Raw genomic sequence first — 25,772 nt, 5'->3', positions numbered from 1 at the left:
TGAAGAGATATTTTATTCTCCAAATTTCAAATTTTCAATATTCGCTCTTGGTTTCGATACACTTTCTTCTTCGACTATCGATTTCAAAGCGCGAAATTTAAAAAGTGTTACTAGAATTGGTGTTAGAAAATAAAAATTACCAATTAAGAGAAAAGTAACATTTAGTCATTAAAATAATACTATTTTCTTTTTAAAATAAGTTGATAATATTTAAACTTACCCACAAAGGAAACTTGGCAGCAAAATTGTTGCAAACTTCCAGAAAAATAGTTTGCTATATAAATAAACGAAAACTAAAAAAAATCCTATTTACAAATGTTTTATTCACATGTATAACGCTTTTTATAAAATCATTATTACTTCCTTAATATTTGAAATTTGAAAAAATATTTTAAAATATGCACCTTTTAGAACAGTTTCCAAGGCAACGATATCAAGTGTTATGAGCGTGTTTTAGAGAAATCAACAAAACAAACAAGTAAGTAACAACAAATTATTTTAACAATCGTGAAAAAGTAAACAATTTTTACTATTTTTTAAAAATTATTTTACTAGATTTAATACTTTGATTTATTGTAAATTGTAAATAATTTGAAATATTCTTCTTCCTCCGCAATAATCAATACGCGATTATATACGCATTTGTTTCCTTTCGTTATTTTTATACTAATCCGATAAAATTGTCATAAATTTTATTAAGGTACTATATGATAGCGTGCAGCTAATCGCTATAGTTTTAAAGAAATAAATTAAATGAGAGTTTACATCCAGTCCAAAGTCACTATTATTATTTTTAATTATTTGACAATAAATAAAAATGACATATTTACATCAAATATGTTTTCATTATTTTCAATGCTGTATTTTTGAAACATGTCCTTGATTTACATTTCTTTTTTAAACTTCGTTTACTAAAATAGTTTTTACAACTTCTTAGATTTTTTCCAGATTAGTAAAATTTAAATTCCAAGAAATTGTCAAGTTTTAAATAACTTTCTTTAGAAACTGATTGTCTTAATTTGTCGTGAATTTATTTAATATTAAGTTTCTCCTTTCTTTTATATTTTCAAAACTTCTCTATAATTATGTAGCTACATACTAATATTTAACTATAAGAATTCGCGTGCCTTCAATATATCAGCGACATCTCCAAGACTAACTGAGAAGAAATTATAAGAGCAATTTTTTGACAAATGATATTTAGTTTATTGTCGGGCTTTGGCGAATAAAGAGCAATATTGTCAATATATTATCCATTTTTCTAATTATAAATTTTATTTTATTTTATTTATTCTTGAATACGACGAAAGTAATAAAATCTCGAATCAAAATGTTTCGACGAAAAAGAGTACTAATTAATATTAAATAAAATAAAATTATTAGATAATTATTTGATGTGTTAATAGTAGCGAGTGATTAATTTAAATATTTATTTCAAGGGAGGACTAACCACCACTCGGAAAATGGCAAAGAAATCTCAGCCAGCAGCTCTTCAGGCTGAAGTTTCTACTGATGAAGAGTGGGAAAAAATTTTAGAAAAGAATGGTTTACTAGGTATGTAAATGCTTATTTCGATAAAAATGTAATTATTCACTATTCATCTTTCTGCTTTCTGCTTTCTTATTTTATTTATTAGCTATATAAATATATTGTAATTGAATTGCATACGTAATTTTTCCATCGACATAGTTGCTGACATTTATTCCGAGTGGAGTGGTCCCTGCACTGGAATGGTGAGCATTTTGAAGAAAATAAAAATGGAAATAGGAGGCGACACACTCAACTATGCTATCGTAATGAATCGAATAAATAAAATTACAAATATGAAACGCGCTTCGAAGAAAACTATCTAAGAACTCGTCATTTTTACCTTTAAAATTTTCTGTGTTTAGTTTAAAACCAAAATCAGTTTGGTTGATTATTTCAGATCTAATGGCAATTTAAACCTATCGTTTTTAAATTTATATCGAAAGACAATTTTCTTTGTGAAGTAAAATTGCAATCATAATCTCCATTTTTTTCTTCGGAGCGCGCGATAAATTTTTTTCAACTTATAGCAGTGAAATAATATTTTTAAAAAGAGAATATTATTCTTTCAGGTCAAGTGTGATAATATCGCTTCTTTAGAACGTTTCAGAGGCAAAAGTGAACCCACCTGGATGATAATTCATGTAAATACAACTCAGTTATAATTAAAAAAGTTTTTGAATATTTTTATTAGTTTTTTGCATTTTAATTCAGAAGGGTCAAATGGTGAACCTTGTATTCGGTGCCAACTGTCCGGAACTACTGAGAGTTTTGAATATTGAATTGGAAAGAGTACTAAAAGGAGAACCGCACGAGTACGTATAAATTTATAACAATTTTTCCAACTTTAATCTTCAAAAAAAAATTCAGTTTTAGCATTCCCGTTTCTCAGCGAAGTCCAGAGGAAGAAAATAGATTAAAAATAATCGAAGAATCTAGATTAGCGAAAGAGACTGCGAAAAAAGCACAAAGAGGTAGAAAATTAGAAAATTTACAATTTATCAAAGTTTAATTATTTATCAAAATAATCGAATTAAAGATTAATTATTTAATCAAGGAAAATTTTAATTTTTGAAAATAATTTTTTTTTAATTCCATAGAAGCTGAAGCAAAAGCTAAATACGAAGATGAAATAAATCATTTGACAGCATCGTTAAAAGCGGAAACTTGTCTTTTACTATATCCATGGATTTTGAAAGATGAAGAAGGGCACAAACGTGACAAAAAATCCAGTCCACCTTACATTAATCTTGTTGATGAAATTTTTCCTGAAAACTTCAGCATTGAACAAGAATTTAGAAAGTCTATTGATGAAAATATGCTGATCGAAATGTTCAAAGAAGTAAATATTTTCAATACCTAATTGATAAAAAATTATTCTTCGATTTTAAATGATTAAACCTGTTTTATTAAATATCTTTTTTGTATTGTGCAGTCGGACTATAAAATACCGAAGGAAGACGAAGAATTATTATTAGACGGAAAATGTATTTTCATGCGTCTGAAAATCAGTGGAAAAAAGGCCGAACTTGATGTCGAAAAACACTTAATTAGCCTTTTGTTCGGAGAACCGAATTTTCCCAAATCAGATCAAGAATTAATTGAAGGATCGTGAGTAATATCTTTTTAATTAATGTTCCTATTTCCAAATCTTGAAAAATGTTCATTTCTATATTTTCAGTTATGTTCATAAACATCAACCAACCGCAATACCAAGTGACAGAGAAAATCGCAATTTTCCCCTAGTATGGACTCCTCTAAATCCTCGAAATAAAGCACTAGTGTTCAAATTAATTTTCCGCAAATATTTGGATTCTACATACCCTGTGAGAAATAATTTTGTCACAATTTCTATTTTTTTCAAGGAGAAACTATTTTCCCTTTTTTATCTGAATATAAAGAAATATTTTATTTGACTACTGTTTCACTCCTAGAATAATTTACACAATCAAACTCTGTTTTTTCACATTTCAATAAAATGTCGAGTATTCAAATAATTTTATATCTTAGTATGAAGATAAGACTTACAAAGTTCCCATAATTGTATTCAAATATGATAGTACAAGGAAAAACGAACTAAAAGTAGTTTTGGAAATTTATAATTCGGAAATTGTCCACTTTGGAGTATTTGAACGAGACAAACCACCTGAAGCAAAATTAATTGCCACAAATATTGAAGAATTTGAATCGATGACTTTTGAGAGGACCAGGTAATACTTTGATAAATTGACTTATTGTTAATTTAATACAATTTAAAAAAATTTTCTAATTATTTAGCTTCGAAACTTTTGTTTGTGCTGTGAAGAAAGTCGGTTCTGAGGCATTTCTAGCTTTTGCTGGTATTGGTCCTTATCATGTAAGCGAAAATCCAGAAAAGGCTATCGAGGAATCAAAATTATATTTCCCGACTGTAACATTCACGGAGGATCTACCATCTGATGACGAAGAAAAGTTAGAGGACGCTGAATTAGCCCCGGATGGAAAATCAGATTCAGAGACGGTAATTAATTTTAATAATTAAATTTAAGTCAATTTGTTGAACATAAACTTTTTCTCATTTTTGCAACTATTTTAGAAAAACGAAGATACGAAAGGACACTAAAATAATCTAGGAATTATCAAAAGAATTTCGATATTTGTTTCATCAAAATTCATATTTTACTATGTTGTGAGATAAAAAGAAAGTTTAATTAATTAAAAGTCTGATTTTTGAAAGAAATTGTAACACATTGTGCCAATATTTATTTTCCACTAACCTTATACAAAGAGAACATAAAGACAAAAATTGCCTTGTAAGAGGTTTGTTGTACAATAAATTTCGGCGATGGATTAAATTACTTCTTGTAGCCACAGCTACGCCTGCGGCCTCTGGCTCTTTCAAACTTGCGTCCCTTAGATCTGACAAGGGGTTTGGTGTGTGAGTGTGGTACACCAGGAGCTAATCCAAAGTGTTTGACGGCTTCACGAGCATTACGTCTTCCTTGAAGCATAACAGTTTTACGGCCAGTAGGAGAGCGCAGAGCAAGTTGATCGAAAGTGATAATTTCACCTCCTGCTTTCAAAATTCTGCCTCGTGCCTTTTCTGTCACTCGCAGGGCACACACCTGCGAAAAAGATGAAAAAATTAGGATTAAAAACTTGTTTTTAAAGACCATTCAAAATAAGGTAATTTTCTCAAATCGAACTATTCGTATAGTTTTCTTTTTCATTTCAGTTTGTTGGAAATTTAATTATACTATGAATTTCTATTTGATCTTTCAAATATTTAATAAAACTAAACATACCGTAAGTTTTGGAACATCAAAAATTCTAGCATCATCCGTCACTGTGCCAACGATAACTGCAATGCAGTTTTCACGACCTGGCTTTTTCATCAATCGTACAACTCGTGCTAGAGAAATCGGTGGCCTATGAATTTTACTCATAAACAGTCTCTTGAGAACGATTTTATTGAACTTGGCGTTCGTTCTTCTTGCCAAGAAGCGGTAAAGCTGAAAGCAATCAAAAATTATAAATCGTTCTACAAACAACGCAAACTATTTATTTTATAGCCATTTTAAAAGTGTATCAGCTAGAATAATCGTCTTTTAAATAAACATAAAATCCGGAATAGGATAGCTGAAATTACTCTAGCGAACATTCAAATTGGACTAGTCTCTTAAATTCAGACTAACACAGAGTGCAGTTCGCAAATAATTCCCCTTTTTATTAAAAATAAACTATTAATTGCAATTTGATAAAATGGATAAAGTAAGCCACGAGTTCAACATAATACAAAGGAGAACATAACCTCAAAACAGGTTAAGTATTGCAAGTACGAAAAATACAATTTTTGACAAAAAAGTTAAAATTGTTTTAATATTTTATCGATTTTATCTAAAAAAGGGATCTAAACTAACATACAAAATATAAAAAAACTAAATACCTTGACAAGAAGTCGCAAATAAACATCCTGTGATCTTGGTTCTGTTCGACGCACCTTTCGGTCATGTTTATGATTGATGTCGATACCCTAAAAATAAAACTTTTTAGTAATTCCAACAGATAAATTTCTTCTGCACTATATTGTTTTTACATAAATTTATTATTTGCACAAGAATAAAAGATGTTTCTGGATTTAATCGACGAATTCGGAAATATGTATCCTCTTACCATTTTGACAAATCGGAAAAGACATCCAGGTGGCGCTCCGCATACAACAACCAAATTCAAATAAGCGACTCAAACTCTCAATCACTGAAAATAATAATATTAAAACGTTGAAAAATTGTTTTATTTTACTGAATAATTCAAGTATAAAAGGGTAAGTTTAAATAAATTGCGCATAGTTTTGAAATTATAGTTTGACAAAAAAAATTAGCTTGAAATTTGGAAAGAACTGTTGGTAAGGTTGATTATCTAGTAAATTGATTGATATAAATTATAAAGATGGCACCACTTGGTCAAAAACTAACTTAAATTTCTCTTTTCCTTATAGATGAAATAATTTCTTTATTCACTAATATCACATCTTATTAATACTTTTATAAATTGTAAAGTAATTTTGAAAATGATGCACTAATTTTAATAAAGTAATAACTCTAAAATCTAATTTCTGAAGAAAGTGCAGAATTGAATGTAGACAATTTAAAAATAGTGAACTACAGTGAAAGTGAAATAAATTATTATTTTAACGGTTCGAATATTGTCGTTATTGTTTTTCATTGTTTAATAATAATAACGTAGAAAAGTTTCATTTATTACGTTTTACTCAATTTAGGTATTCTAGTGTTAAAAGTTATGTTACAGTTAAGAAAAAACTATACTGAGAAGTTATAATCTTTACTAACGATAATTTAATTTAAAAAGAGAACCTAACCTAAAAGCCGGCTAATATAAAAATATTATACTTATTCAGTTTATTTAAAACAAAAAACCAAGATCACTGAATTATAGTGACCAAAAGTGATTTTTAAAATTATTTAAAACAATGATCTTTGAAAGTCAACGCGGTCAACGCGGTCAACGCTTATTAAAACCCTCAAAATATAATGGAAATCAAGTAGGCATGCATGGTACGTAAACGTATTTATAAAAATGATAAAAATCATAAAAATTTTTCTCAATTCTACTATTGGGTTTTTTTCAAATAACTGCTAAATTAAATAATTATTAAGCACTACTTATATGTTTAATGAATTATATTCTATTTTACAAAATTTAAAAGAATAGATTGCGTATACAATTATTTTTATTAGTTTAGTTTTTTTCTTTAAAAATTCTTTTGAATTAAAGATGTGTGTGGTCGAAGAGATGGATCTGGCAAAAAATTTCCGCCAAAAGTTGTTTTCTTCCCTAAATTTACAAGTTGAATTTCGTCTTGAGATCTGAAATGTAAAAATATATATACGTGACCTGCACTTCTATATTTATAATTTGATTTGTGAATAAAAATTTATAGAAAGAGAAAAATATACTTTGAAGAATTTTTTTTGTACGCGATATTGTCTTTGGCATTTTTAAAATAAACTCCCGTCGGACTATCTTTATTCAATGTTCCATTATATATTAATAAGTCGTCTACCAAAATCTGAAAACCAAAAAAATATATTGCACAAATAAATAGTAGGAAAAATAGAAAGACTTGTATAAGACCTACATACACCGAATTCTTTAACTTTTCTTTGTGGAGTTTTTCCGTAATTCCAAAATTTTATTTCAGACACAGCAACTGGATGGTAAAAAATTATATAAATTCTATTAATCTGAAATGAAAGTATGTTATTATATGTTTCAAATATTAAGCTTTCTGTCTTGTGGAAAATTAATATTATTATTGAACTATTGAAATTTCTCGATGATAAATTAAATTCTATGCAATGCGCACCTGTCCTGGAAAGATTGGTGCTAACCAAGAATGTTGACCGTCACAGGAGTCGTGAACGTTATCAATAAGTTTATCTGGAGTTCTTATATCGTTATCCATTCCCTCTAAGACATTTACGCTTTCTGGATAAGCTGCAATATCTGAAAGAAAAAAATAAATAAAATGAACTTATTTCGTTTGAATCAAATTTTTGCTTAAAATTTTTTTTCTTTAAATGTATTAATTTAATATTACTTTCTTCCGTGAGTAAAATCTTTTGACCTTCTGCGTCGTACATTTCAATACTATTAAGACCAACATAATAAGGATCTCCCCAAGTTGAAAATATTACTATTTGATAAACAAATCCAAAAGGCACTGATGTTGCTTCATAATCCAGATCTTCGCTCGAATCTACCAATATTACAAAATATAAAAAATGTTGTTACAAATATTTTCTTGTTTTTAATTAAATTTACATATTTTTAGAATAACCTTCAGGTGTTATGGAATGATGCAATCCCGGCTGATTTGGAACCGTCATTTCAGTTGTTGGAGGATTTATCAGGCTAATTTTTTGCACAAAATCATAATGACAACATCCAGGGGCTCTTCTTAAAATAAATCCATCGATGAGATCGAAAACCGGTTTTCCATCCAATTTCACAACCATTTGTTTTACCTTAAAAGTATAAAATAATTTTTATTATTTTTCATCGATAGGAAATTAGAAATTGTTTACTAAAGAACAAAGAAATTTCCTTCTTTGTAAATTAATTACCCCACAATAAGAAAGATCTAACGAAGCATTGTAATTCCAAATTTTAATTCCAGTGACAAAAATTTCTTTATCAAATTTAATCGTTACTATGACTGTAGTGTCGATTGAAAATCGAGTCGCCCACATATGATTTTCATCAATTGTTAAATTACGTCCATCTATAAGTCTCATTAAATTGTCATTACCAATGTTGCAGGTTATTTTTGCATGAGCGAAAGAAATTTGTGTATCTTGGTCAGTGAAAAGTTCTATTCCTGTTAATCCTGAAATAGTTTTTTGAAATTTATCTATTTGTTCTATTAATCATTATTAATTGTTTATCTTACCTATCATATTAAAGAGACCCCAGTTAGAAATGAATACAAGTTGAATTTCTTTGCACGATATTGACATTCCATTTTCATTTTCGCCGAGAATCTCAGACCTTTTAGCATGACATGAAAATGAATCAACTTCCTGTAAGGATTAAAAAATCAAAGTGTTTATATAGTTTCAAATTAAACAAATTAATTAAAATATTCGTTATTTAACATATTTGTTATTTAATTAATTTTTAAAATTACAGTGCCAGTTTTGGGTCTATCAGCTTCTGTATCAACGTCATAATTACATTCCCCAAAACTTAAATCATTTTCTGCTATTAACTCCAGAATATTTTCGTCAGTTGTAAACAAAATAGTCTGCAATAAAAAATATTCGATTAACATTGCAAAAAATAATAATTGAAATATTATTTCATTTTTGTTACCCACGTCACCGAATGAGTCGATACTGCCAACGATATCACCACAAGCTCTTGCAATTTCACCGTCAAATATCTTGATTTCATCCAGTAAAATAATTATATCTTTTGCTCCTCTATAAGAGTGTATTCTCGATTTATTGTAATTCTGAAAAACAATAAGCATACAATTTTTTTTAAGAATTTGTAATGCTTCGCGTCATATTTGTTTACATACCCAAATTCGTATCATTGCAACTCGAGTAGATTCTTCAAAATGTACATGAATCAAATGATCATTTCCACTTATAAAAGGAGATAACCATATATTAGTATCATCTCTAGTTCGATTAATCCCATTAATCAGATTGCTAATACCTCGAGGATCATTTTTATCTTCAAGCATTTCAGACGGTTCAACATAAATCTAATTATAAAAAAGAATAAGAAATAAAGATTCTAAAAATCTTGAAAGGCGAAAAACTTCTTAAGAATAAGATATTACCTTCTCTATAATTATAGGTTTACCCAATTCAGAAAATATTTCTACTCCATTTAGGCCAACGAATTGTTTGTCTCCCCAGGTACTTAAAATATTAATCATCAATGATTTACCAAATGGTAATTCTGGAATTATAAAATCCGTCTCTGATTGCTCCACTGAAAGTAAAGTATTCTTCTATATATTGCTTAATAAAAATTAATCATTATTATGTAGTTAGAAAAACACTAACCTGAGAATTTTTCTTCACTATAGAGGAAATTAACAATCAAAACTAATATTTTCATACATCGCGTGGGATTTTTTTCTCAATAACTTGTCTTTATCTAATTGTATTCTTTCTTTATCATCATTTTTTAAAAAAATATTTTCAAAACACAAAATTTAAAATAGAAAAAATAACGAACCTTCCGCTGATCCTTCTTCATGACGATAGATAAAATCAACTTTATTTTCTCCTACAGTAGGATCTTGAAATTTCCTCTCGTACAAATCTTTACTTTTAACATCACATTCGACTAAAACTTTTGTACTTTCTTCTTGGATTGGAATTTTTGGCGCGAATCCTGCTAAGTAATCCAGTTTTCTTTTAATAACTCCTGGGAGAAAAAATTGAGAGCAGTTTAAAAGTAGTTTAATATCTCTATAGTAAAGCTAAAAATTGTTTAATATAATAATAAAGAACCTGTCGGTAAATATGGTGTGACTTCCGATTCACTTTTTCGATGTATATCAGAATGAGCAATTTGTTCTTTATTTGGTGCGTATCTATGTTTTTCTTTCTCCTGATAGGAGACTCGTTTTGATATTCTGAAGGGAGAATCTGAAACTGTGTACTTTGCTTTTTTTTCATCCAAGTACTTATCCAATTTTCCTAATCTATCTTTTTGCTCAGCTTGGTAAATATCGTTTAAAGTGAAAAATGTCCGATTCACTTCATTTGATTCACGACTAATTTCCTGACGTGGAGAATTTGGAAGCGATTTGGCAGTGGATTGTAAAATTACATTACAATCCGAATTCTTAAGTTTGTGCGTTGAGGTAAAAAACTCCTCTTTTCTTAAAGGAAAATAAACATCACATTTTCTGAACTATTATTTATTATAAAATGTGAAAATTGTAAAAATTTACTTACTCTTTTACTGACTTTTCTGCATTGAATTTATTTTCAACAAAAGGTTGAAAATCTGGTTTGATTAATAAATCTGCATTTGGTTCAATTCCACTGGTTTCTTGTAGATTTAACCTTTTCACTGTTCTGTAAAAACCAATGGATTTGTATTCATTTATTGTTAATTTATTATTTTATTTCTATTTATTACTATTAACTTCATAGTAAATAATATATAATTTTACATACTCTGTCATTTCCAACAACCAAGGAGGCAATTTGTTGGAGATTCCCACATAATTCAAGTCTTCTTCGTTAGTGATTCTATCCATATTCTCCAAACCAAAAATTCATTAAAATTTAAGAGTTGTTTTTCTCATTGAAAATAATTGGCAAAATTGTCAATTTGCTCTGAATGGTTAAATAAATTTGTACACTAAATAATTTCCTAGGTTATGAAATATTGTTGACGAATTGTAATCAGATGTTAGATAGATAAACAAAATTACATTAAGATCGTGATGCATTTGTCTCGACTAAAATTATACATGATTTGAGAAAAATTTCGAAAATCATTTCACATCGATATTAATAATTTTGTGTGTGGACACTTCAAAGTGCACGAGGTGCACGAATACTAAATTGACAGAACTTGATAAAAATTCTTCATTGTTGTCATGGTCGCCATGGTTACTTTAAGATCAAAACAATACATGTGCTTCATTTCACTTGCATTTCACGCCTATATACATGAAATGATTGAAATGTCATTGCTCCCAAACAATTTTGTATTTTTAATTCTTTAAAAATTTTAAAATATAGAAACCAAATAATTTTTTAAAAATTGTTTTCTTATTTACAGGACCTTTTTGCCTGTAAAAATGATTAAATTAAATAATTACGATTACATACAAAGAATCAAAATTAATTTAAACAAAAAGTGTAAAAATTGTGTGAAAGGAAAAATAAAAATAAAATTTTTATGAAAATTGCAATAAGTGAAATAATTTTATATTGATTTATATTATTTTTTATTGAAGAAGAGTAAGGGTAACAAGATTGCTTATCATTATCAGTATACTCATAATATCTATTTGAAACTTTTAATCTCAAGCGAACTGAGCAAAACGTTGATTCAGTTGATTTTTTAAGAAAATTAATTAACATATGAAATACGTATTTCAATCGTATAGCATTTTTATTAATTAACAATTAAGAATTAAAATTTTTTTAAATTTAGACAATTATTTGAAATATATATAACTGAATTTTGTCACTCTTTAGGCCTATAAGAGCAGTAATTACTGCTTTAGTTGTTTTTATTTAAAGTGAAAAAATGTTTTTTTTCCTTTTTACTATGTATTTTGGCGCTTTTATTTGTTTTTTTCAAATATATATAAAAAATGTTCTATAATGAGACTAAAAATTATTTTCTGATTTTGGCACTGTTTTACAAAAAAATAATTTAACATATCTTACACAATTTTCTCAACTTAATCTCAAGTCTTAGATTATTACTATTATTTCTAAAATACAAAAATATTCTAATTTAATTTTCTCTATAAATCATTTTCAACAATATTTTGAGATCAAAAATTATTTAATAATAGATTTTTTCAAACATTGTACCTATTTAGATATTCTAAATGAAAAATTGATAATTTGAAGAAAGTAAAAACTCACAAAATACAAGTTATTTCCACTCTCTACTCCTATTTTTTCGCATCTATATCAAAAAGATGAAAATTTTCTCCAATATTTACCACACAATTTTACTAATACTTTAGTTTAGAAGTCGTTTTTTTAAAATCATTTTTAATTCATTATACTCATCAGGTACCAATAAATTCATTGGAGTATTTTATGAGACAAATTAATTTGTCTTTCTTTTTAGATATTCAAATTGCGCTAAATTTTGTCTTAGTCATTGGTATTATCAGTGGCACTTTATTTAGCAGTGATGTTTCTTTCTTTTTTTTTTTTTTTTTTTTCTTATATAGTTTTTGAGAATTCTACTGCGTTTATTCTCAAAAATTTTAATATCATGCTTATAAAATATATAAAATTTAAAATATCAATCGATATTGATTTGTAAATTGATTTAAAATTGGAGATTTTAAGACACCTAGAAATTTTAAAGTTCTAAATGAGATTCTATAAAATTGGTTAAAATAGGATTTGTCAGAGTTTTGGAGCCTTTATCATCGTCAGCCATTGGATAAAGATTATTTAAAATTGCAAAATAATGAAAAGCAGCTCCTGAGGCAACAAACATATGCCAAATAGCATGGGCACAAGGAATTCGTCCATCAGATTTAAAAAATATTATTCCTATTATATACATTAATCCTCCCATTTTGAGCTCTATTATATCGTTATATTCATTCTGAAAATATAAATTCAAATATAAATAATTTAATTATTATTTTTTAAATATTTTTTCAAAAAAATAGTTATTGTACTTACAATATCGACAATTGCTATACTGGGTCCTACACCCATAACTAAGTAAAAAACAGTTTCAAGCTTTTTATATCGCTCGTGGAATATTTGTTGATAGAGAATACCGAGACTTGCCATGATCCATATTAAAATTCTCATTGTAGACAAAGTTACATGCGTTTGGAAGCGCTCATTGTTTAACCAGGGAAAATATGTGGCAGCTATAAAAATGTAGATCATCGCACGATCAAATCGATGAAGCGCGTCTTTTAATTGTCTGAAAATGCGTGTAAAAATTTATTTCTATTTTTTCGACAGTTTATGAAATTAAATATATTATTAATTCTGTTAATCTGCTTTCAGAAAATGGACTGAAATTATATCGAAACTTACCCATTTTGCTTATGATAATGGACACAATGGAAAAAGGTTGACACAGTGAAGACAAGAAGCAAAGATGTTCCATAAATAGTAGCAGACAAAAATTGTGTCCATGTCATGGAACGTTGTAACAATTCTATTGCTGCAATCAATGAAGGTATGATCCAAATTCCATGGGTGATTACATTTGCCACATGCTCCACAAATGTGGGAGTGTAAGCCTCGTTCGTACAAGATCTTGGGTTCTTCCATTGTACACTAAAAACAATTTATTTCTATAATTTTCGTCTAAATTAGTAGTTTATTAATATTAAATATTAATACATTAATTTAATTTTTATATCTTAAAGTAGCAGAGTTGCCACAAGTCAGGGAAATCTGAGAGTTCAGGGAAAAGTCAGGTATTTTTATTAAAAGTACTGGAAATAATTTCATAGATAGCGAAATTCTTCTCAAGAATTAAATTACATTGTCAAAAACTTTAATAAAATTCTTCTCATGAATTCAATTGTTTTCAAAAATTATTATTTAAATTCTTCTCAGAAATTCAATTATTTAAAAAAAAATTGTAATAAAATTCTTCAAAAAGTTTTCAATTATTTTCAAAAATTGTCATAAAATTCTTTAATGTAATAAATTTTATTAAAATTTTAATTAAAAAATTTTAAATTCCTTAATAGAAATTACATATTTTCAAAAGTTGTTAAGTAAAAATTAAATTTTAAGAAACATTCAATTATTGAATAAATTATTTACTTTTGTATTTAAATAATTGAATTCTCCTGGATTTAAAGAAATAAGAATTTTATTTGAAAATTGTAGAAAATAATAATTGAATTGAAATGATGAAAATAATTTTGAAAAAATTTAGTAACAAGATTCTTATAATAATAAAATAATGATTTTATCACTCGATCATCTTTAATTATATTATAAAACATAAAGAAATCGATCACTGCGAGTCGAAGATTCTTATGAAGTTGTTAAATTGCAAAAAGGTTTGAATTTGAATTTTTTTGTAATTATCTTAATTTCTATGGAATAATAATAATGATTAAATATTTATTTAAAATAAAACTATTGATGTTTTCGAATAATTTTACTTTTGAAGAAATTTGTAAATAAATTGAATAGAACCTTTTTTTTTTGAGTGTCTAATAATTTTTAGAGTGCATCAGAATATTCTTTAGGGACAGGGAAAAAGACAAAATTCTGTCTGGAAATTAGGGAAAAGTCATTAAGTCAGGGAAAAATAAAGTTAAATTTTTGTGGCAACCCTGACTAGTTAAAATGTAATTTTTTGTAACATTCAACAATGGTGGTTGGAATTTTAAAAACTAAAAGTATTGGTATAAATTTGTTCATCTTAAACTCACAATTACATATTCTACTTATCCAGTTGCATTCAAATCATTTTGTGCGTGTTGTTACGATGAATACATACATACATATAAAAAGGAAATGAAAATTATGCGATAAAGCGTTAGGGAAACATTCTATAATGCTTCAAGAACATTAAATGCTTAAATTTTTTTAAATGTCAGTCAGCAATATTTTTTTCTGAAAATTGTATTAATATTCATCTTTCATGATTTATTAAAACTGAGACTGTAAATTTATATTTTCAATTGGAACTACTAGACGTATGCAAATTTTTTTAATTCTATATATATATAAGGATCTGGATTATGTTATATAAAGAATTGCACGGCTTTTCTTATATAAGATAAGAAGCTTCAAAACTCGTATGACTAGAAATCAGTCTATAGATAAGAAATCTCAATTTCAGCAACAAAATTCAAATCTAATTTTTTTTATTGTGGTATTGTGGTATTATATTTAAACCGATCCAAGGAGCAAAGTTTAACAAACTTGATACAACCTTCTGCTTCTATCTAGTTTTATTTATTTCATACGAATTCTTTACTTTTTTTGTTTCCATTCAAAAAATATAATATTTTTACTTAAACAAAGCTTTTGAAATTATTAATTATTAATTATTGAATTATAAAGTTTCGAGAATAAAATATTTCCAAATGCAATTTAAGATGGAATTTGCATTCTATTAATTTCTGAGTCCAATAGGCAGTGGTCAAGTGGTCAATCAATACAGTATATACTTATATGTATAGATATATGCATATGAATACTTGCAGATTTTGCTTATATATCATTCGCAGACGAAAAATATTCCATTTCTCAAATCATTGCAGATAAATACATCCGTGACTCTGAGCAAAATTATTAATGTCAGTCGTGTACTTAGCCATTCAGTGAATCCTGTCCACATCAATAAAAATTCCCCTGAAGCATGCACCTCACGCATCTTTTGAAATCATTCAATGATGATGAAACTTGAAAATTAAGTATTTTCTTGTTTCAGAAAAAAAATTCATCTTGAATCAAGATACAATGATAACAATAGTTTATCTGTTTTTAAATTTTGTACAAAGTATCAAAGGTTAAAAAAGTTACTATAATATTATTATTGAAAATATTAGCAAATGTTAATGTCATTTTAGCAAAGGCTAAAATGTTAAAACTGTGATTGAATTTAAATGATTTCTAAATTAGAGAGAAACAATTAGGGCATGCACTAACTATTGTAATGTTTATTATGGAAAAAAAAGATTACACACGAAAAAACAAATGCTGAATTAAAATGTTAATTTTCTGAGTAAAAATTAACATGCTTAACTTTGAAATATTAATATTTCATAAATTTAATTTAGACTCACTTCTTGATTCGCTGTAATTTGAGAACATTTTTTACAGGTGCTGTAATCAATTGATGTAAAAACGGTCCATCCATTGTTATGTTAATTTGCTCGGAATTAACGAAAGGCTACCTTTCAGCTGACGAACGGATTATTTATCCTCGCTAAATGGATACACCTTACACACCTCCAGAACTGCATCCTGATGGACATCGACATTCTTCATTCTCGTTTAGTGAGTATATTCAAATATCTAATTTATTGCATTTATTTTAATGTTTTTTTTTTTGAAACTCTTTGATTTTTGAATTTTTGAATTTGAAAGAAAAGTCATTTTTGGTCGAATAACAAATAAAAGTTCTTTTTAACGAAATTAAAAGTATCAATAAAATCATTTAGATTGTTTTAAAAGATATCTTTTCTTCTTCGATAAATATTTAATACTTTTGGAAATTTCAGCTACAACTTGTTTTATTTTGAAGTAATTTTACTCGTAATTTTATTAAATTAGAAACTTAGAACATTGATTAGAAAAATAATTTTGAGTTGAACAGGTTCAGTGTGCTATATATAAGAAAGTCTAATAAAAGACTGAAAAGAATAATAAATGATGCGAACAATATTATTGTTTTGCGACAATCTTGCAACAAATCATGATTCATATAATAAGTCAATTTTAAAAAGTCTGTATCAACTAACCATAATTTTCTTCTTCAAGTTGCTTGTAATCACTGATTATAATTGACAAAACCCCTTTACGAGTTACTGCAACGAGTTGCCTGTCAAAGTACAACTAATGTAGAGAATTGTTTGACGTAAAGCAAAGCAGACGAAAAGCCCAGCTGGTCTCTATATCTTCTTCAAGTCTTTTTTCTCTCCTCCTCTCGCTCCCTTGCTCTCTCGACGTCCGACGACCATTCTGAACAGGCTGGCAAGCTCTCAATTCCCCTAGAATATGAAACCCAATAAATCGATTCTTCCTGCTTTTAATAAAAGCAAGATATATCGGAATGGTGATTTAAATAGCTAAGATATTATTACATTCATTGATATTTAACAAATACGCTCGAAACCTTGAAACCCTTGGAAAGGAAAATTTTAATTTGTATCCATTTTTTAAAATGACTATCAGGAATACCAAATTTCAAATGCTCAAATAACTCGAGTTTAGGGGTTAAAATATTATTTTGAGTTTTTTTCGTTTTTTTCGACTTTTTTTTGTAAAATAATTATAAAAAGATTCAGAAAGTGACAATTTTAAAAAAACTTTGTAGTTTTATTTACAATTCATTTCGAAAAAAAATTAAGAAAATCGATGGCTCTATTATATTAGGTAAATATTATTTGTTGTTAATTATTAGAATTATATTTTATGACTATTAATATAATTATTAAATCACTGTAAACAAAGAAGTGGTTTGTTTAGAGTAATTTTTAGTCTCAAATGAACAATTCGAAAAAATGCTTTTAAATAAAATATTTATTTTTGACAGTATTGTTAATTATTATTACTACTTTTGACAGATAATAAATAAATTAACAAAAACTGTGATGCAATAAATGTAAGAGGTATTAATTTTATGTATAGAATTTAATGAATCAATAAATTGATATTAAATTTTGCATGAATTGAGTGAACGTTCAGTTCAGGTATCAACCTTGTACTTCTTTAAATCGTGAAAGTACAACCTTGATTCTTTAGAAATGTTTTCAAAAGCCAAATATATGTTCAAAATATTTTTTTCTATTCTTCTTTACATCTACCTATACTTTTTATTTTCTAATCTGTTGTAGACGATACAAAAAAATGTAAATTAAGAAATTTTTCACTATATCATTCAACAATTTGTTTTTAGGAAAACACAAAATAAAAATGTCAAGTTAAATATGTAAATAAAGTAAATTATTATTAAAAAATAGGTATTATAAAGTATTAGGATATAAATTTTAAGCAGAAAGATTTGATAAAATTACTCCATTATTTGGAAACAAAGAAACAAGTGTAATTGTTTAGAATAAGTACAAATTTTCCGAAAGCTAACGTAATATTACTCCGATTTGTTTATTGAAATATTTTTTTTGTCATCTTTTTTTGTAATTTGTCCATTGCGTTAATAAATGTTTATCGCAAATAATTATGATAATAATTAAAGGCTGTGGTCGAGTATCGCGTGATGTATTTAAACTCCGTTTCCATGGAAACAGAATAAAGGAATGGATGGATGGTAGTGTTTCACAGTGTTTCAGTATTTCCCGTTCCTTAGTTTAGATTGCGTTTGTCAGCTGTTCAGTTCAGTTCAATATGGAAGTGTTGGTAGTTGCAATTGCTTTGTTATAAAGACTTTGGAACGAGATAAACACAAGCAGATCGTTGAGTGCAATCCGTCTCGTGCAATTTATGCAAAATTTCGCTCGTAACGTGGATGTGTTGACACAAGGTCTCAAGTACGGTATATCCGGCCTCATGAACCTCGCAAATCAGACTTCTGATTCTCAGAATGGTGTTTTTTTTGTCAATTTCAACCAAGATTGCACGTAAGTGAACATAAGTAAACATGCATCGTATTACAAGGACAGTAATTAGTTTTTAATTACTCGGCAATTCGTTATGATTTGACATTTTTTTTCTATCGAGTTGTTTAACCCCTTTTGTCACCCGCGTAAACGAGGATAAAAGTTTTTTATTCACGCATGGCGTCACCCCGTGCTTGCGCGTTTCTTCTCGCGCAACTGGTCACTTATGTTTTAATTTTTTTGCGTCATCTTCTTGGTTTCCCCCTTTCACTAATTAATTGCGTATCAAGAACAAACATTAGGCTATAATCGTAAATACTGTAGTGTTTACGTCGATCAGCTGTATCGCAATAATTGTCCTTGTCATTCTTCTTTAATATCCTTTTTTATTTCTCGTATGCACAATTCCTTTATTGCCTCTCTCGCGACGATCTTCTTTTTCATTCTTGTAAACATTTCATGCATTTCATGATTGTATGAAAAATTAACGTGTGTCAGTTTGATTCTTTTGTCACCTTGACGTTGCTGCCTAATAACCAATGAAAATCTGACTATTCTGACTAAGCTTACTTATATCGGTTTGATTGGTCTTTTACAGAATTTCATTAACAATGCAATTTCCACTTGCACATTTTTATTATTTATCTTTCAAAAATTTATTTAATAATTAAATACCTAAATAAAGGATGAGAATTGACAAATATTTGATTTATTCTGGAATGAGTAGTGAATTCTCAAATTCATGCAGAGTTGTTTTGAGTACATATTTTGTTTACGTGAAAATTTCTGATTAAAACAACTTTTGTTTTTAGCAGGAAAGATATAATTAAGTCAATGTTTTTTAATTTTTTTTTTTACAATAAGAATTGTTTTCTTTTAAAGGACTGACATTCGTTTTTTAACATTCATACATGTTCTCTTATTCTTCAAGATTAGATAACATTTTATCTAATCTCGAAGAATAAGAGAACATGTATAAATGTTATTTAAAACGTTTAGTCATTAGAAATTAAACACAATAACGTCGCAAAGAAATTGATAATGATTTTCCTTTTATTCATGATTGCAGATCATTAGCAGTTGGATCCAAGTCTGGATATAAAATATTTTCTCTTAGTTCTGTGGACCATCTAGGAAAAATATTCGAAAATGGTAATTTAATAAAAAGCATTTATTACTACAATAGTTTCTAAACATCTGTTTTTCTAAATTCTGTTTTTGTTTTTTACAGACACAGAAGATGTATTTATTGTCGAAAGGTTGTTCAACAGCAGTCTTTTGGCAATGGTTAGCCTATCTTCCCCCCGCAAACTCAAAGTTTGCCATTTTAAAAAAGGAACTGAAATATGTAACTACAGTTACTCAAACACAATTTTGGCTGTGAAACTCAATAGAGCGGTAATAATTACAAGCCTTTGATTATTTACAAACAATTTGCATTGGACTGAAAAGTCTATGATTAATATTGCTTTTTAGAGATTGGTAGTATGTCTGGAAGAATCTTTATACATTCACAATATTCGAGATATGAAGGTGCTGCACACAATTCGAGAAACACCACCAAACCTAGCTGGACTTTGTACACTTTCTATAAACAGCGACAACTGTTATTTGGCCTACCCTGGTTCGAATACCATTGGAGAAGTTCAAATTTTTGATGCGACTAACCTGGTAAATTTAAATGTTCTTTTTTTTAATTTCTTGCAATTATAAATAAGAGTTCTAACAGTTTCTTTCCTCTTTCGTTTTTCCAGCAAGCCAAAACAATGATTCCAGCTCACGATAGTCCTTTGGCAGCTCTTGCTTTCAGTCCTAATGGAACAAAAGTTGCAACTGCATCCGAGAAGGGCACTGTCATCAGGGTCTTTAACGTAAGTTCTCAAATCTATTTTCATCAATAAAATAAAACTGACAAATTTCACAAAGTTATGATTTTCAGGTTAATGATGGCACTAAACTGTTTGAGTTTCGGCGAGGGGTGAAAAGATGCGTCTCGATAAGTAGTCTTGCTTTTAGTATGGATTCAATGTTCCTTTGTTGTTCCAGCAACACGGAGACTGTGCATATTTTTAAGCTGGAGGAACCCAAGGAAGCGTGAGTCCATGATTTAGAAATTATAATATAACAAGTGTGTAAGAAATAGAAATATTTTGTTTAATTAGCTTGAAGAAATTTTAATAATACTTGCAACACTTTATTAATTGAGACGAATAAAATGTTTCCAAAGGCCTCAGCAACAGCCAGAAGAGGCCCAGAGTTGGATGGGCTACTTAACGAAGGCAGTTTCCGCGTCGGCGAATTACTTACCTTCTCAAGTCACCGATGTGTTTAATCAAGGTCGTGCCTTTGCAAGTGTTCATTTACCTTTTCAAGGGTTAAAAAATGTTTGTGCCATCACTACGTAAGTAACTAAATTGCGTTGTTTAGAGAAATTCATTAATCAATTTATAGAAATGAATATAAAATACTTACAAAACAATTTTCTGCAGCATACAAAAAGTGTTGAGGCTTCTCGTCGCCAGTGCTGACGGTTACCTTTACGTATACAATTTGGACACGAATGAAGGGGGTGACTGTACTCTTTTAAAACAACACAGGTTATTTTTAATCTTAAATTTCAATTGTTCAGGGTATAATTTACAATCACTACATTATCAAACTGTTTATATAGATTGGATGGTAAACAAGACGAAGTAGACTGTGCTACTGTTTCGACAACTGGATCGGGAGAGAGTTCCGTAACGGCCAATCAGGCTGTTCCAAATTCAGGTATTTGAACTTTGTTTATTGAAATGAATTTTGTTTTCAATTTAAACAAATCTTAGGTTTTTCAATTATTGATTTAAGAAAAGAATACTGTCATTTGTGACAAAAATATTTCTATGATCTGAATAATTCAGCTTAAAAATAGTTTTATATCTGTTAGACGTTAAGTAATTTTATTCTGCATGACAGAGTGCGTTTGAAGATTAAAAATAATTAATTAAAATGAATGAAATTGTAAGCAAATATTACAATTTTAATATTTATTCTATATAAAGACTTGAGCGTTCGTGGTTGGAAATATTAATTATCATTGTTCGTTTCTGAATAACAAAAATATTTCTGTTTCTTTAAATTTGTGCATGGCTACTTGAAATCATCAGGATTGCGTGTCAAGTTAACACTTGTATTATGATTTCAAAAATTTGTCGGAAATCGAAACTTTATTTGCAAAATGTTGTTTCAACTAGTTTTGTTTTGTAATAATATTTTTTTGTGTAAAAATGTTTTGAAATTATTACTAATGTAATATTCAAGTATTATGTCATTACATATTTTCAACTTAATGTACATACATTTACTATACAGTAGGCTAATTACACGATTAACAGTTTTGAATGAAAAAACACAAGAACAGGTTAGAGGAATATTGTTTGTATTCATTTTTAATTCTTTTCAGGAGAAGCTTTTAGTTTTGTATTTGAATTTTGAAATTAAAGTAAACTTAAATATTCAAAATTAACTAGTGATTATTTTTTCTATTTTCAATTCGTTGTATGACTTTTCACAATATATTTTCTCTTAATTTATTAAGATTTTAGTAGATTTGATGAATTTAGTTATTGTATTAGAAATATAAAGAGATATACCATGCACAAGAATTTAAAAAACGAGTGAATGGTGCGGAATAAAGTTAGAGATTTTATTAGAGGCCTTTTTGATTGCTTGTTCTTTTTTTTCGCTTCTTGTGATCCCCCCAATGTAAAATTGCTAGATGAATTTTCTTGGGGAATTGGGGGCCCCAATAGTTGACCTCACTTGATGTATTTTTTTCTTTTTATTCGCTGAAGCCTGCATAAATAGCTACGCGGGTGCGTTGCGTGGCCGCTCGCCAGACTCCATGTCAGGTACTGGTATGTCCTCTATTCTCCCCCTTTTCTTGCTCTCATTTTCAAACACATTGGGCCCTTGGATCGCCTTTCTCTTCGCTTCATCAAATAAAAGCATTCAATCACTTAATGAGAGACACTGTACAATCATATTCACACTCATTTACTCTATTCTTTAACCGATCACTTTATTAACAATTAATACGTAAATATTGTTAACTAATTTCGCTTCTCTAGACGCATAGAAACAAATCGTTCTTTTTTAAATAATCAAAATATTTACAGTACATGAATATTGTTTTTATGCGTACATTGTTTTATTAACTCACGATTAATATACGCTTCTAATTATTTAATCTCTACTAAAATTAACTATTAAAATGAAATCTGCTTTTCTAGCACAGGATAATATAACAAAGAACTCTTTATCTGCTATAATTTATTGAAATAGAGTCACAACGTGTAATTAGCCTGGAAATTGAATAAAAAAGATTTTTCTCTTCTCTTACATTTTCTATATAAAAGCATGTCGAGAGGATTCTATCAATTTTATTAATTCCATTATTTTCACGAGAAAAACTTTTTTTATTTTCTTCCAAAATTTCCAATTTCAGTGATTTCCCACGAATTTCGAAATTATTTATTTCATCTCATTGCATGCTAATTCAGTTTTCTAAAAGCAAATGTTTTCTTTGTTTTGTAAAAAGCATGAAATTTTAATTAATTTTTCTTTTGTATAATTTACGAATTATAAAAACTAAGTGTTCGCATGTTTGTATAAAACTGGAACAAAAGGTTTCTTTTTTCTTTTCTTTTCTTTTCTTTTCAACCACATTATTATTGTACCTAGTTATCTTCTAAAGTAAGTCGTACAATATTATTAACATTGCTGAAAATGAATCGAAATTCATTTAACTTATTGTCGAATGAAAGAGAATTTAAGTTTAAAAACTTATTTTCCTTTATATTGCACATTTAGTTTTTTCGGAATAAAAAATTTACAGATAAATTAGTTCTTAATATGAATATTAATATTTTCAAGTTAGACTATCGTAAATTCGCTTATAAGCATTGCTTCAAAGGCACTCATTAAACCCACGTCATTATTTTCACAGCAACCATTGATTCACTGTATTTTAAAAACCTTGATTTGCAAATAAATTGATGCAAAGTTCACATTAATGTAGAATTTTAAATTTACATTAAGTGTGAAATGCATAACTTGTTTGCGACGCATCATTATCAGCTTATGTCAAGTCGATCGAATTCAAAATTATTTAAATAAAACGGTTAACACTTTCATATTATAAATTTTAAAATTTGGTAAATCTAATGCTTTTCAATTTTCACATTATATAATTTTATAAAAAGGTAGGTACAAATATTGATTAAAAAATTTTGTTTTTGGAAAAAATTAAAAGTAAAATAGGGGTAATTTTTTTTTCGTAAAACTAATTGTAAATTATAAATATTTAATTAACTGATAAACCATCTTAGAGCAAAACTTAACAATATTTTATAGTAAAAAGTTGCATCTTTCTTATAAACCTAGATTGCACGAAAATGATTTTCAACAGGGAATAAAATATTGATTTTTTTAAGTAAAAATTTTTTTATTCAAAGATGGTGAATGTGGGTTTTGAATTAGTCAATTGGTAAATGGTATTTAGAAATTAACCTTTACATAGATAAATTACATTGTAATGGATATAATTTTTTTTATTATTACTTTTCCGATCAATAAAAAACAGTTATATTTGGAACTTCATTACTAAAAAAATACATAAATTTTTCACTTTGAATATTATTTATTAAAAACTAATCAATATTTTTTTTTTTGCTTAAACCTTGAGTGGGATCGGAACTTTACTGGGTAAATGTTCTAATTTACATAATTTTTATTAATTGTTTTTGTAACAATAAAACTTTGTTATCTCATAAAAACAAAAACGAAGAGAAATTATTCGCAAAAACATTTACAATAAAAATATTTTTAAAATGGTTTAATTTAATGATACCTAGATTTCATTTTTTAAACGTTTTTCTAAACGCTTTTATCGAAATAATTGGATGATTTTTTTAAAGTGTTAAAATAATTTGATAATTAGAACAAGTAGCTTTGGAAGAATTTTGAAAATACATAAATGCTGATCGGCTTGACATTTTAAATTGTCAAATATTTGTGGAATCTTTGATATATGTATTTATTTTTCTAGAATCGGAAAAGTATCACGAATGGATAGCAGCAACGGAGAGTCCACCGAAAGGAGGTGGACCTTTTCGTTTAGACGACGACACAGAATTTCCACCAGTTACACAAAGAACGGAATGAAGGGAACATATTCCGCATATCAAAAGACGAAAAAAAATTTTCCAGAGGATAGAAAGTGCTTTGTGATCATAAAAAATTTCCTCTGTGATTTCTCAACACCAAGATAGTACGAAAATTTGCAGTTTACATATTAAAAAAATGGGAAATTCATTTGCGACAATATTTCTTTTCAAATTTAGTTGTTAAATGCAATTACTTTTGAAGCTGAGATGGAGTACACAAAACAAAAGGACAGGAAATGAATATTTCCAGTGTTCATAGATTATGGCGTTAGATTATTTGTATCTAATTTATTAATTTAAAATCATCGGTGCCAATTCGTAGACCGGTTGGGACTTGACCGACATTAATTATACGCTTCCGAGCGAATTGTTTGTACATTATTATTATTATTATTATTTGATTAATACCATTATCCTAAGTATGGTAGAACACACTGTATTTGTCGTAACTCTTGTCTGTGTAATAATATGTAACCAAATGAGCATGTATTCGAGTTACCGTAGAAATTACTGAATGGAGTGTACGACTCGCATATGCTAGGCCAGTGTCACACATATATCCATAATATGTTCTTCGGTTTTATACTAACGAACCTTGTTTAGTATATATATAAATAATAAAACTCTGATGACAAATGTACATACATAAAATTGTTAACACATTGATGTCAGTACTCGTAAGATTATTATTTTTATTATCATATTATCATTAATACATACATCAATTGTATGATTTAGGCTCTCATACATTAAGATAATGCTTTCCTAAAAACTTCCACTCTTAGATTCTCAATATGACTACCCATAAGTGGAAAAATGTGATGATAGAATGTACAGATATTATCAAACGATTACTTGTTTATCAACATCTCAAAGTAGGAAGTCAACTTTTTGTCTAATAAAAATTCACTTTTCTCTAATTACTTGCTTCAAATTTTTATAATTTACCAAACTACTTCAAAATTTCATAATGTTATCAATTTTAAATCTTGAATAAAGAAAAATTTTATATAGATACAATATAA

The 25,772-nt window shown here is 27.8% G+C and overlaps 5 protein-coding genes across 14 annotated transcripts; 2 read left to right on the top strand and 3 right to left on the bottom strand.

Annotated features, from left to right (window-relative positions):
• Positions 1-210: 210 nt before the first annotated feature.
• LOC122500236 lies at positions 211-4,212 on the top strand. Of its 4 annotated transcripts, none has more exons than XM_043609075.1 (12): positions 211-478; positions 1,440-1,554; positions 1,690-1,793; positions 2,100-2,171; positions 2,242-2,342; positions 2,398-2,501; positions 2,628-2,869; positions 2,963-3,138; positions 3,209-3,353; positions 3,538-3,737; positions 3,805-4,027; positions 4,103-4,212. In XM_043609075.1, the coding sequence occupies exons 2-12, from the start codon at positions 1,464-1,466 to the stop codon at positions 4,127-4,129; spliced, it is 1,485 nt and encodes a 494-aa protein (XP_043465010.1). In that variant the 5' UTR covers positions 211-478; positions 1,440-1,463; the 3' UTR covers positions 4,130-4,212. The 4 variants fall into 4 exon arrangements, with proteins under 4 accessions (XP_043465010.1, XP_043465009.1, XP_043465008.1 ...); XM_043609074.1 differs by lacking the exon at positions 211-478 and adding an exon at positions 538-1,348 and having other exon boundaries at positions 2,245-2,342; XM_043609073.1 differs by lacking the exon at positions 211-478 and adding an exon at positions 538-1,348.
• Positions 4,213-4,233: 21 nt separating this feature from the next.
• LOC122500239 (60S ribosomal protein L18) lies at positions 4,234-5,748 on the bottom strand. Its single transcript, XM_043609084.1, has 4 exons — positions 5,680-5,748; positions 5,453-5,539; positions 4,812-5,018; positions 4,234-4,631 (listed from the first exon to the last, which is right to left on the bottom strand). Exons 1-4 carry the CDS (start codon positions 5,680-5,682, stop codon positions 4,362-4,364), a joined length of 567 nt encoding a protein of 188 aa, XP_043465019.1. The 5' UTR covers positions 5,683-5,748; the 3' UTR covers positions 4,234-4,361.
• A 944-nt stretch (positions 5,749-6,692) lies between these two features.
• Positions 6,693-11,313, bottom strand: LOC122500234 (katanin-interacting protein-like). Of its 3 annotated transcripts, none has more exons than XR_006301446.1 (16): positions 10,737-11,313; positions 10,512-10,634; positions 10,062-10,435; positions 9,784-9,975; positions 9,380-9,534; positions 9,113-9,301; positions 8,906-9,043; positions 8,717-8,833; positions 8,480-8,609; positions 8,154-8,416; positions 7,868-8,054; positions 7,628-7,786; positions 7,394-7,533; positions 7,166-7,271; positions 6,984-7,096; positions 6,693-6,893 (listed from the first exon to the last, which is right to left on the bottom strand). XR_006301446.1 is itself a non-coding variant. In XM_043609069.1 (16 exons), the coding sequence occupies exons 1-16, from the start codon at positions 10,817-10,819 to the stop codon at positions 6,779-6,781; spliced, it is 2,580 nt and encodes an 859-aa protein (XP_043465004.1). In that variant the 5' UTR covers positions 10,820-11,313; the 3' UTR covers positions 6,693-6,778. The 3 variants fall into 3 exon arrangements, 2 of the variants coding, with proteins under 2 accessions (XP_043465004.1, XP_043465005.1); XM_043609069.1 differs by having other exon boundaries at positions 7,170-7,271; XM_043609070.1 differs by having other exon boundaries at positions 7,170-7,271; positions 9,380-9,501.
• A 1,110-nt stretch (positions 11,314-12,423) lies between these two features.
• LOC122500238 (monocyte to macrophage differentiation factor 2) lies at positions 12,424-16,190 on the bottom strand. Of its 2 annotated transcripts, XM_043609083.1 has the most exons (5): positions 16,049-16,190; positions 15,465-15,664; positions 13,323-13,568; positions 12,954-13,206; positions 12,424-12,873 (listed from the first exon to the last, which is right to left on the bottom strand). In XM_043609083.1, exons 2-5 carry the CDS (start codon positions 15,482-15,484, stop codon positions 12,622-12,624), a joined length of 771 nt encoding a protein of 256 aa, XP_043465018.1. In that variant the 5' UTR covers positions 15,485-15,664; positions 16,049-16,190; the 3' UTR covers positions 12,424-12,621. The 2 variants fall into 2 exon arrangements, with proteins under 2 accessions (XP_043465018.1, XP_043465017.1); XM_043609082.1 differs by lacking the exon at positions 15,465-15,664 and having other exon boundaries at positions 16,049-16,187.
• On the top strand, positions 16,124-25,667 carry LOC122500237 (WD repeat domain phosphoinositide-interacting protein 2). 4 transcript variants are annotated; one of them, XM_043609080.1, is made up of 11 exons: positions 16,124-16,262; positions 19,611-19,693; positions 19,773-19,939; positions 20,018-20,212; positions 20,296-20,412; positions 20,481-20,635; positions 20,769-20,942; positions 21,031-21,138; positions 21,213-21,310; positions 22,375-22,437; positions 24,630-25,667. In XM_043609080.1, exons 3-11 carry the CDS (start codon positions 19,826-19,828, stop codon positions 24,743-24,745), a joined length of 1,140 nt encoding a protein of 379 aa, XP_043465015.1. In that variant the 5' UTR covers positions 16,124-16,262; positions 19,611-19,693; positions 19,773-19,825; the 3' UTR covers positions 24,746-25,667. The 4 variants fall into 4 exon arrangements, with proteins under 4 accessions (XP_043465015.1, XP_043465013.1, XP_043465012.1 ...); XM_043609078.1 differs by lacking the exon at positions 16,124-16,262 and adding an exon at positions 18,274-18,562 and having other exon boundaries at positions 22,375-22,431; XM_043609077.1 differs by lacking the exon at positions 16,124-16,262 and adding an exon at positions 18,274-18,562.
• The last annotated feature ends 105 nt before the right edge of the window (positions 25,668-25,772 follow it).

This window comes from Leptopilina heterotoma, unplaced genomic scaffold (assembly GCF_015476425.1).
Source record: "Leptopilina heterotoma isolate Lh14 unplaced genomic scaffold, ASM1547642v1 Lhet_182, whole genome shotgun sequence".
NCBI classification, from domain to species: Eukaryota; Metazoa; Arthropoda; class Insecta; order Hymenoptera; family Figitidae; genus Leptopilina; species Leptopilina heterotoma.
This window is presented reverse-complemented; position numbering and strand designations above follow the sequence as displayed.

Coding starts and splice junctions, on each gene's coding strand:
- LOC122500236 (XM_043609073.1), top strand. Junction 2,172..2,241: donor CCACCTGGATGATAATTCAT/GTAAATACAACT, acceptor ATTTTAATTCAG/AAGGGTCAAATGGTGAACCT. Junction 4,028..4,102: donor GAAAATCAGATTCAGAGACG/GTAATTAATTTT, acceptor CAACTATTTTAG/AAAAACGAAGATACGAAAGG.
- LOC122500239 (XM_043609084.1), bottom strand. Junction 5,019..5,452: donor ATTTGCGACTTCTTGTCAAG/GTATTTAGTTTT, acceptor GATTGCTTTCAG/CTTTACCGCTTCTTGGCAAG. Junction 4,632..4,811: donor TTGATGTTCCAAAACTTACG/GTATGTTTAGTT, acceptor TCTTTTTCGCAG/GTGTGTGCCCTGCGAGTGAC.
- LOC122500234 (XM_043609069.1), bottom strand. CDS start 10,819: ATGGATAGAATCACTAACGAAGAAGACTTGAATTATGTGGGAATCTCC. Junction 9,044..9,112: donor TTGCAATGATACGAATTTGG/GTATGTAAACAA, acceptor ATTGTTTTTCAG/AATTACAATAAATCGAGAAT. Junction 7,272..7,393: donor CACCAATCTTTCCAGGACAG/GTGCGCATTGCA, acceptor CTTTCATTTCAG/ATTAATAGAATTTATATAAT.
- LOC122500238 (XM_043609082.1), bottom strand. CDS start 16,122: ATGGATGGACCGTTTTTACATCAATTGATTACAGCACCTGTAAAAAAT. Junction 13,569..16,048: donor AAATTACAGCGAATCAAGAA/GTGAGTCTAAAT, acceptor AATTGTTTTTAG/TGTACAATGGAAGAACCCAA. Junction 12,874..12,953: donor GTATAGCAATTGTCGATATT/GTAAGTACAATA, acceptor TTATATTTTCAG/AATGAATATAACGATATAAT.
- LOC122500237 (XM_043609077.1), top strand. CDS start 18,426: ATGCAAAATTTCGCTCGTAACGTGGATGTGTTGACACAAGGTCTCAAG. Junction 20,413..20,480: donor CTGTCATCAGGGTCTTTAAC/GTAAGTTCTCAA, acceptor TATGATTTTCAG/GTTAATGATGGCACTAAACT. Junction 20,636..20,768: donor CTGGAGGAACCCAAGGAAGC/GTGAGTCCATGA, acceptor ATGTTTCCAAAG/GCCTCAGCAACAGCCAGAAG.